The 11,016-nt window shown below is 48.8% G+C and overlaps 1 protein-coding gene across 1 annotated transcript; it reads left to right on the plus strand.

Annotated features, from left to right (window-relative positions):
• The first annotated feature begins 276 nt into the window (after positions 1-276).
• Positions 277-5,731, plus strand: LOC119101343 (protein obstructor-E). The gene is made up of 4 exons (XM_037224659.1): positions 277-385; positions 3,008-3,638; positions 4,927-4,992; positions 5,464-5,731. Exons 1-3 carry the CDS (start codon positions 346-348, stop codon positions 4,985-4,987), a joined length of 732 nt encoding a protein of 243 aa, XP_037080554.1. The 5' UTR covers positions 277-345; the 3' UTR covers positions 4,988-4,992; positions 5,464-5,731.
• Positions 5,732-11,016: the final 5,285 nt, after the last annotated feature.

Below are 11,016 nucleotides of genomic sequence, written 5' to 3' on the forward strand. Positions count from 1 at the left end.
GCGAACCTTCCAGGACAAGTTACGTCGCAGCCTTCAGGGAGTATCTGTGCTGCCGCTGTCTGGCCAGCGGCAGTTCACCGGCCGGCCTGGAGTCCGTGGCCTGCGCCAGTTTGAGGCCGGTGCCCCGAGGCAAGACCGAGTGACTGGAGTGAGGAGAGAGCTGCAGAGCTGGAGAGAGCAGAGAGGAGAGAGAGGGCTGGCCTGCCGGGACAACGAGAGCCTCAATGGAGCGGTGACCCACAGAGGAGTGCGGCGGCCGCCGGCGCCGGAACAGCGCCATCTCCTAGAAAGATATAAAGTCGGCGGCGTTAGTTTGCCGGCGGACTCACTCGCACGCGGTCGAAAATGTGGCGCGCAATAGCAGTCTGGTCACTGGTGGTCGGGGGTAAGTCGAGACACGGTCGAGGCCGCTGACGGGTTGTAGGTTTCCGTCGTTGCATCAAGCAATCTTATCTGCTCCGCAAAGCTGGGTGAAATGCTATCATTTCTTTGAATCTCGATGTTATCTTCCAATCGGAGTGCATGACTTCTACAGCTGAAGACTTAATAATTGCAGTGACCTTTTTGCCCCCTTTGATGTTGCACTTGATGTTGCTGGTGAAGTGGAACGACTTATGCGGAGATAAAATCAATTTACGCATGGTGTTATCGTTACATGCCGACTAAAATTTCCCTCGATTCGGGACGTTGAACCTGCTTTTTTTTAATTATACGGCGGAAGACGACTCCACACCTGGTTTTATACGTAATTGATCCAAAGTGTTTGGAGCATATCATTGAAGTTTCTGGATTTTCATAAACACCCTGTGTGTATATCTTGCCAAAATTACATGCACCTGGCATGCGTAGAGGCAGTTCCAGTTTGAGGTTTCGGGGTGACTGAGTGAAGGTTTGCGATAGTGCTGAGATGGGCTTCACCGCGGGATTAGCGCGGCGTCTGGTGTTTGCAAGAGCCACTGCTGTTTTCGGTGCATGAGGTAGTTGCACCAGATGTTTTATTGTTGCAATTTGCCAAAAACAATTTGGCAGAGGTGGTTCCAGGGCTCGAAATGGGATAGTTGCTTCACAGTGTGAAGATCATTACGGGTTATCAATGTAAGGATATGTGGCGAATAATTCTGGCAACAATATGCACAGGGTTTGTATTTTTGCCTATCATTACACAAAGACCGTTAAGGTCGATGAGAGGCATGCTTAACTGGATCGTGAGGAAATGCAAATGGGCATAACGTGAACCGTATGGCATCCCTAAGGTTCCATGACTGGACAAGCTGGAAACAATATCTGCCCTTATGAGGGAGTAATGCAAATAAAAATTTTGAGCACAGGTGCCCCCTGGGGTGAGAATACCGGTTTCATATCCGTCCGATACCTCATTTGGTTTACGTGCCTCGCTTCCCATTCACCCAGCCGTGGCGGGGTGGGTTCGAGTCGCTTTAGGCGCTCGCTGTTGCCTCTGACTGAGGTGGTCCGCGATCGATGGAAGCTGCCGTGCTCGTAGGCCGAAAAGCCGACCCACACTGGCCTTTTTTCGTTGCTCAAGGACCACGTCTCACGTGAACAAGCCAGCAAATCCTAAAAACTCAAAGCTACCTTCAGACATAAGATGGGGCCCATCAGCGAAGACGATCGTCCGACAGATGGACACCTGCGGTAGGCTCAGTAGCTGCGCACCCGGGGCCGCCAAGGGCCGTTGAGAGCACCTGTTGTCACGATTTGGCGGGTGTGGAATGACTAATGACTACCGCTGTAGTTGATCACGTTTTTTCTTCATGAAATGAGCAGTCGAACATGAGCACAATCATGGCTGTGTGACAAATACACTTGTCATGGTTCAGAAAACATCGGTCAGGTTATCTGGGCCACTCAGTGCTGTTAAAAGCTGCCGCAAATTGCACTGAATTGTTTCGTAACCCAATCCAGGTGTCATCGTGTGAAAAGCTTGCCAGACATTTGTGGACTGGCCTAACATATGAAGGAGTTGGCATGACAAAACATTGGGTACCCAAAAGATGTTAGTTGATTCAAAATGGGCATAATGCTAATAGTGGTGTGTCTAGGTACCTAATGTACCAAAATGTAAGATAATTTGTCTGCATTTATTTGGCCCAGTAGTTTCTTCTTGCTCATATACAATGAGAGGGAGGGGGGGGGGCGTTGTCAGTCAGTGGAGCGTTGGGAGGGGGGGGGGGGGCTCAGGCCCCCGAAAATATTAAAATGACGCCGCCGCTCGCTGAATTAATTTGTGCGCAAGTGAGGGAGCCAAGAAGTTTTGTGTGTATGTGTGTCGTGTGTGGTGCTTAAAAGCCGTATGTGGTACGCATGCGTCGTACGGTATGACATGTGGACATCCCGCACAGCTAAGAGCCTGACAAGAGTTGTGCACTGGTTTCCGCGCTGTCTGACCGCAGCCTCTTCGACCCCTTTTCACCCGGAGAATGGCAGATGTTGACGTCAGTCGTGCAAGACTGCGATTCGAAAATGCCTCACAAGTGGCTTACGCACACGTAGGTCCATCCAACCATAGGATCGAAAGGCAGTAAGGGCTCAGTTTGGGGTTTATCGTAGCAAAGTCGGAAAAAGAATGACGCGTCAAGGAACGGTGATAGCACGCAAGAGCTCAAAAGACATAATTCCCAATATTGTGCACGCAAAAGTTCTCTGGCATGCCAAGCGAATCCATGGGAGCTCGTCAGTTCTTGAAAGTTGCATTAAAATTGGGTAGCTGTCAGCGATTTGTTGTGAAGATCAATAAATTTGCATTTAATTATTTGCATCAGCGGGCTAGACAACCTAGTGCGAGTGGATTATTAGACTGGAGACCGAGAAGTCTGAATTACCGCCGTAGTACACCATCACCAACCTCGGTCGTCATCAGGATGCATGGACACGCTCACAACCTCGGTATTTAAATGAGTCGATAAACACCCCAAAAATATTTGCAAGTATGCGTTAGTGTCGCAGTGGTCGTGTCCGCACGGTGACTTCACCAGGTCGTATGCTTCAGTGACACTCGGCGTCGAGACGTTCACCTGTCCAGAGAACGAAATCACCGGCAAGTTCGCTGATCCGGACGAGTGCGACAAGTACTGGGACTGCTTCAAAGGCACGGCCACGCCCGTCTACTGCCGGGACGGCTGGGCCTTCGACCCGAACCTTGTGGTGAAGGCCAACCCGTGCGACTACATCTTCAAGGTGGATTGCACAGGTCGCGAAATCCTCGGCGAGCCGCAGGGCACTGGCGTCTGCGTGCGGCAGAACGGCGTCTACCCGCACGACGACCCGAATGTCTGCGGCAAGTACTACACGTGCACGGACAACGTGCCGACGTTGCTCTTGTGCTCGCCCGGCCTGCACTTCAACACCAGGACCAACACGTGCGACTGGCCGGCGTCAGCGCGCCGCGGCGCGTGCGACGCACGTCGCACGCTCGATGGCTTCACGTGCGACCCGACCAAGGAGTACTTCACGGCCGACAACCAGAAGATCGTGCACCCTAACTTCGCGCACCCGGAGAACTGCTCCCTTTTCTACGTGTGCAAGAACGGCATCGAGCCCGCCATCTCGGGCTGCGACGAGGGGTTGGTGTTCAGCGAGGCCATCAGCGCCTGCGACGTACCGGAGAACGTGCCAGAATGGTGAGTAACGTTGGTGTTCAGCGAGGCCATCAGCGCCTGCAGTGCACGGGAGAACGTGCCAGAATGGTGGGTGTGCCGTTGGTGTTCAGCGAGACTATCAGCGCCTGCGGCGCACCGGAGAACGTGCCAGAATGGTGAGTGTGACGTTGGTGTTCAGCGAGGCCATCAGCGCCTGTGGCGCACCGAAGAGCGTGCCAGAATGGTGAGTGTGACCTTCCTTCCAACGTGCCGCAATCGCGATGGTGCAAGCTGGGGTAGCGCGCCAAGGTCGTGTATCCTCCCACGAACCGACTATGCCTCACCATACATTCTAAAACGCCGAAATAGCGTTGGTGAAGCTTAAGTGACGCGCCAGGGTGGCGAGTATTGCCGTCCTGATAGCGTTCCGCAATTGCGAGTCTACCTGCTTTCATTTTGCGTTGGAATCATGTAGCACGCCACAGTGGTGCGCAAGAGCTCCCAGGCAGCACGCTTGAAGGGGCAATGTGACAGAGCACGTTCCCGAGTGGTGAGCTAAATGCCTCGTATAAGCGCTAGAAGAGTGAATGTGACTCCCTCCAACGGAGTAGCGCGCCGGCATGGTAAGTTTTACGTGCCAGAAGATGTTTCCGAATGCGTAGTGTATGGTAACGGTATGGTCAGTGGTAATCATGCTACGTCCAAGAGCTTGCTTGAATGTAAAAGACGTATCGCAGCATTGAAAGACACCGTTGATAGTGAGCAAGATGGCGCGTCTTCTGTTACGTCGCCCATCACCTGGTGAAGTGGCCCAGAAGAGTAAAGTTTGAGTGTGTTCACTCGTGTGGATTCGGCAGAGACCGTATGAAAGCTTATGTTGTGTCTTGGCCAATGGCGGAACCAGTGCGGCCTGTGTTAAATGGCCGCCATATGGCTATTATATCCTGCGTAAGTTTGGGAGGGAACAGCCGGTGGACAGCCATGTGAGTTAAACGCCACATCACACTCTATACATGTACATATATATATATATATATATATATATATATATATATATATATATAAGCGGTATGTGATAGCCTGCGCAAGATGCCCTGGATGCCGACGCGTGTCCTTTAACACCGGACCACCACCACACTACCCTTCACATGGTGGCTATATCTCATTCGTGGTCGGATGCTTAGTATCACTTTGAGGCAAACTGTGGTGATAACGACAGGGCACTGTGGTTTCGCCGGACGCCACTGCTTAACCATGCGGTTCTGAAATGAGAACACATTTTGTGAGCGGTAATCGTACTTAATTGCTTACGAATGCTTCGTGTTGACAGTAACCCGGACTACGAGTACTCTGACTACCCGGATTCGGCCGATGCGTTGTCTTCCAACTAGTCCAGGTATGACTGGTGCAATACCTGCGCCGGTAAGCTAAGGTTTGCGTACAGCTCTGGCGTACTGCAATACCAGGTATGACTGGTGCAATACCTGCGCCGGTAAGCTAAGGTTTGCGTACAGCTCTGGCGTACCGTAATACCAGGTATGACTGATGTAATACCGGCGCCGGTAAGCTAAGGCTGCGTACAGCTCTGGCGTACCTTAATACCGTGTAATGTAATGGGCCTATTTAAGTTTTAATATAGCTTTTAACAAGAAATCATCGGGTAGGGACTTGTTTGAAACAAAGCAGCGTGTCGCGCACCTCATATCGTATCTCATATAAACACATATCTGTAATTTCTAAGACGTTGTGCCGAGAAGTAATGTGGGCTGTGTGTGTGATTAATTTTATATATTTCAATTACCAAAATGCTGATTAGTGTCCTTTCAATGGTCAGTCGAACCGACTTTGTGTCTGCCTCGTTTTTCAGAGCCGTTATGCCTCCAACCCCGTTCGTTGAAGTAACTGGAGCAAGAATGGGGAATCCTGAGCAGGTGGATCGTCTTGTGCGCACCACCCACCTAGTTATGTGTCACTCATCGGGCAATGCCATCTTTTCCACAATAAATACTCACTGTTGTTATGTGTCACCGATGGGTGTACCTCGCTTACAGCTAATGTATGCCACTGTTAAATAAATGACCCGGCCCCCGGCAGCCCTCAGGCTTCGCGGGGTTTTGGTTCACTTGGAAAATGAATTTTGTTGAAATCCCATTCGTTGAGCAAAGAAATGATTGCCGTAGTTTTTGTTCGCGCCTCTTTGTTGCGCTCATACTCAAAGGCGTAACATTATATACTGGGGGGGGGGGGGGGGGGGGGGGCGGTTCCAAACCCCTGGATGTGGTTTTGAACCGCCTGATGAATACCGGCAGACTACTGGACCAATGAAATACAGACAATTTCCCTGAAATGCTCGTACACTAGATACATAGAGCCATCACTGCTTTGCCCCGCATAGCATCCCTATACGGCACGTTTTCTTACGTCATTTTAGATCTTTTACGTGGCAAGCCAGCTCGCAACTGGCGGCTGATTTTTGACAAGTGACCTGAAGCGGGGCAAAAAACGAAAATAACAACAAAAAAAACACCGCAAAATACAGTAGCCTTTTAGCATAGCGGTACTGGTTTCAAAATATGAGGGTTCTATAAAGCGCACAATCGCCTGCCAGAAACGTCGCAGTTCGAGAACATTCCAGGGACATAACGAGCATTCCAGTCCTTTCGACTCGCACGTCCCATCACCCTATATACGTGGATGTGCTGTGCTTAGCAAAGCTCTTCCAGCAGGTCTTGCAAGTTCAATTTCGCTTTTAGTGGTAGGTACTTCTTGGCAGTGCGCATAGTGTATTTTCCGCAGCCTCTGCACGGAAAATGCATCATGTAAATACTTTTCTCTCGTCTGCATGTGTCAAGCCATGACATCCTGCATAAAACTGTCTTTTTGTGCCTCAGACAACATTCCATGAGCAACAAAGGAGACCTGTTTCCCGTGATCGTATTGGACCGTGATAAAAAAATTTAGTCTGTGAATTACACTCAGTTCTGTTTGTCTGAGAAAGCTGGAACTTTACATGGGCTTAAAATGAAAGATCATGATTTCGTAAAGATGATATTGGGCAATGAAAATCAAAAGATGTATTGGCAGGGGTAGGTCAGCTGTCTTCCCTTCTTAATTTAAAAAAGCTCATACCTTGCATTCACTGAATTTGCTCAAAAGGGTTTCGTTACAGCAATTTCATACGCGACAAAGGCCACTTACCCCTATCAAAGTTGTACACTAAACAATATGAACGAGTTAAGCACCAGCATACATGCTTGCATGACTTCGCACAGCAAAAGATGCATGATGGTAAAGATGCATGAAGACAACCGTACAGGCAAATAATTTACGTTCGAAATTAGCTGATGTCTCACAAAAATACGTGGGTTCGTCGCGTCATTTGTCAAACAGATAAAACAGTAAGTCAAAACAACGGAAAGTGATAAGACATGAAAACAGACAAAGGAATGCATACACAAACAGTGTAAGATAATCATAATGCACAAATTGCAGTGGCAAGCGCTTAATATTCATCGAATCCAGCCATCTCGCACCCAACGCCAACTCGTTTAAGAGAGAGGCCGTCCGGCGTACGAAAGAGCGCCGCGCTGCTGCCGTGCCCACGCCGGGGCACTGGCTTTGATGCATGAGGATGAAGCGGTCACAGGTCTGTGCGTCGGCGTATGCCCGAAGTAAACAAGCGAGGTCCGCAGGTTCACCTCGTGACAGGCTTCATGCGCGGCGACGACCGTTCGCACATCACACATTTCGCGAGGCCTGGGAAGGTGCAGGCCATCCCGCGCGAGACACATGGTCATACTTTCGGAGGCCAAGAACTACTCTGGTAGCGAAGTCAAGTACTTTCAGCGGTCTAGTGTCGTTAACAGCTGACCTCTAGCTATAAACTAAAATGCAACGTCTTCCTCGCGAGATGACTGCAATGTGGACCGTGTTTTTGATTAATTTAAGACATTTCAATTACCGAAATGCCGATTAGTGTCCCTTCAATGGTCACGCGAACCGACTGCGTTTGCCTTGTTTTTCAGTCAATGGTCAGCAACACTCGTGGGAGGAAACGTCTCAGGTAGCGGAGGCTGATCAGGGGACCGATGTGTTCATGGACATCACTGACACATCCGTCTCGACTCATTCGCACCCAAGTTGTTTACGGCCTGGCTCTCTCGCACTGTCCCCGCTGACCCGTATGCTGGCAGGGGAAGGTCCTCCAGCGTTCGGTCTGGTGCCAAGGAGGAGGATTTCTGTTTGGGTTATGTTGAGCTTGAGGCAGTGGGCATGACACCACGATGCTGTGGAGGACGGGGTGGTTTCCAGGTTTTGGATGGCGGAAGGTTTCGATGAGGAAGGTTTTTTGTTTGAAGGTGATGAGGATTTGGGTTATGTCAGCGTATTGAGTCACATGAGCGTTTGACGCGTTCTGAGGCCGTTGGCGAAGATTGTGAATGCGAGCAGACCGAATACTGACCCTGGAATACTTCAATGGTGTTGGGAAGGGGCATGTAGACCACTCTGCCAGCAGCAGAAGAATAGATGGATGCTGACTGGGAATGACCAAAAAAACATAGGAGGAGAACCAAGGCGGGTCGATGTTATAGAGCTGGAGCTTGGAAAGCAGTTGAGAAGGGGAATGACGTCGAAACATATGCTGAGATCCAAGAGGTATAGAGGTATATGGTCAAGGCCAATATGCACACGATACCTAAAAATGTCATGGAAAAAGCACAACAGGTAAGCAATAATCACGTCAACAAGGTGATTCTATTCATCTTATTCAGATGTCTTGGTACATTTTTGGTTAAAACGTCATTGCTTTTACCAAGCACACTGGAGAAATGGCGTCAACATAAATGTAGCCGGTGTACACTTTGGTTGCATGCAATTTTAAGAGGACACATATCGAGCACACCAGCAACCAACCAAATAAGCTGGTAACCGCTCTGTTGGAACCTGGCAAGACCAGCAACCAACCAAATAAGCTGGTAACCGCTCTGTTGGAACCTGGCAAGACCAGTAACCAACCAAATAAGCTGGTAACCGCTCTGTTGGAACCTGGCAAGACCAGCAACCAACCAAATAAGCTGGTAACCGCTCTGTTAGAACCTGGCAAGACCAGCAACCAACCAAATAAGCTGGTAACCGCTCTGTTGGAACCTGGCAAGACCAGCAACCAACCAAATAAACTGGTAACCGCTCTGTTGGAACCTGGCAAGACCAGCAACCAACCAAATAAGCTGGTAACCGCTTTGTTGGAACCTGGCAAGACCAGGACGCCCGTTCATTGCAATGCTATAACTTTGTTCATAACACTACCTCCTTCCAGGATGTGAAAGTGTGGAAAAACGGATAGGATTGGGGAACGAATCAGGGCGACGGTCAAGTATAAAATGTCCAGGTATTTTCCGAACGGATATGCGCTTCTCACTGCAACCATGCCTTATTGTAACCATTCGGACAAAAAAGCAAGAGCTCATAACGAAATATCCGGTGCATACCTCGCACCCAACGATGATCCACTTGCTCACTATACATGCAGGCGGACTACCATATTTCAGCTTCAGCAAGCTAGTTTGCACATTTTCGCCAACGCAAACAGTTGGATTGCATTGCGCTCATCAGGGCGAACGGGCCGCAGGGGCTTTACGAATCCTACGCAAATGTGACGACCGGAGCAAATTGATCCAAATAATGTGTTGGTCTCTACTCACACAAACATCTGGCGTGTAATATGCAGCACCTGGGACATTGACGTAGCGGTCTTTTGGCCTCTCTTAAGCCAATATTTGCTGCACTGCTCATCGACCAGGTCGACACACGGTCACGCTGTGCTGACCCGTGTCTTCGCAATGGCAAGCGCATCTGGCCATCGGCCACTCGCATCGCGACCAGACGTCAGCACACACACGCCGGCGGCCACTGGTTCAGGTGCAGGGCGCTTCAGAGGCTACTTGACTGACTGCAGGACGTTGCTACGCTCTGAAGACGACGCTGAAGCCGCTGTGGGGTCTGCGCAATCGGAGGTACAGAGAACTATGATACTGTACTTTTAAGTGCAATTTTTTATTATCATAAATAAATATATAGCTCCTTCAGGAAGGAGCTATATGCTGTTGCCATTACACTTACTTTTTTACTTTGCATGGTCTTCTTTCACTGAATACGAGGGAGTCGACCGCACTTGTAATGCGCATGCTCGAGTGTGCATGCTCGAGCCGGTGTAATTGTTTGAAATCGTCCTAGTTATACATATGTATATATATATATATATATATATATATATATATATATATATATATATGCATATATTTTCCGTTACTGCATGCATTCCTGTGAATGCATTTGTTTTACTGTCCACAAACGTTTCAGTGCGTTGATATGCTATAGTGGGTGCACCCAAACATGTACTTGGGTAGGCATCAATTTGACCGCCCGATTTTTTCTGGAATAACTTTCGAACAGCGCGGCGTGGCCGTGTCCAACTTGAAACATCTGTGCGCGTTTGAGGAGAAGAGCTTTTGGTATAGCTATATTAGAGTAAGCTGGTAACTTTGCTGCCTTATGAAAGGTCAAAGTCAGGCAATGGCTGTCAGCGAAGACAGTCCTAAGGGTATCGTTCAATCTAATGCAATAACGAAGTGCTAAACGGAGTCACACATGTTATAGATGAGTTCCTAAACAATACAACAGTTTGCTTTAGGATTGTGATTTATTCCATTGAGCTTGTGTCAGGCATGAAGGTCGGCAAGAGCTCATGCCAAATTGTTTTGACTGGTGAACTAGCTTTATAAGAGAAGTTTGTGATTTTTACGAATTTGTGGCCAAAAGGACAAAAGAGGATTATTATTTTGACTTCATGAAGGCCGGAAGAGGTCACGTATCTAAGCTGGCACCTAAGAATACTTTGTGCTGATGAGCATATCGCCTAGTGCAGTCCCTAGTCTTACATTCAAATTGAAATACCAAAACGATTTCGAGCGTTTTTAAGTCATCCTGACATTTTGGGCGTCAAACAGGTTCACTTAAATCAAACAAAAAACAGTGATCTGTTGCTTAAATGAAGTGATTAGGTAAACACTGGCAAAGAGATTTTGTCTGAAAAATGCGCATTTTGGCATTTTGGCATGTCAGTACTATTTAACCCACATGTGCAAGTATTCCTTCACCCTAAGCTGCTTGTCCCAGGGAAGAAATAGCCTTGGGCACCGAGCATTCATATGTCAAGTCACCAGGATCTTTACGATCTGATGCTAGCACTCCTATGAGACGAGCTGCGCGACCTTTGCTTCATGATTGCTGGACAGATCGGAGTGCTAACATATGAGGTTCATTTCAGTGCCGAGTCTATTCGGACTACCGACATCTGACACAAATCTTTACCGCTGGCCAAGGACGGCCAATGCTTAGCTCGCGGTAGAGTGTGAGAGAT

This window comes from Pollicipes pollicipes, unplaced genomic scaffold (genome assembly GCF_011947565.3).
Source record: "Pollicipes pollicipes isolate AB1234 unplaced genomic scaffold, Ppol_2.1 Scaffold_4881;HRSCAF=5763_pilon_pilon_pilon, whole genome shotgun sequence".
Lineage (NCBI taxonomy): Eukaryota > Metazoa > Arthropoda > Thecostraca > Pollicipedomorpha > Pollicipedidae > Pollicipes > Pollicipes pollicipes.

Bases quoted from the DNA above. Each gene is read 5' to 3' on its own strand.
- LOC119101343 (XM_037224659.1), top strand. From the start codon at position 346: ATGTGGCGCGCAATAGCAGTCTGGTCACTGGTGGTCGGGG. The intron at 386-3,007 runs GTAAGTCGAGAC...CGTATGCTTCAG, and splicing joins CTGGTCACTGGTGGTCGGGG to TGACACTCGGCGTCGAGACG. The intron at 3,639-4,926 runs GTGAGTAACGTT...TCGTGTTGACAG, and splicing joins CCGGAGAACGTGCCAGAATG to TAACCCGGACTACGAGTACT.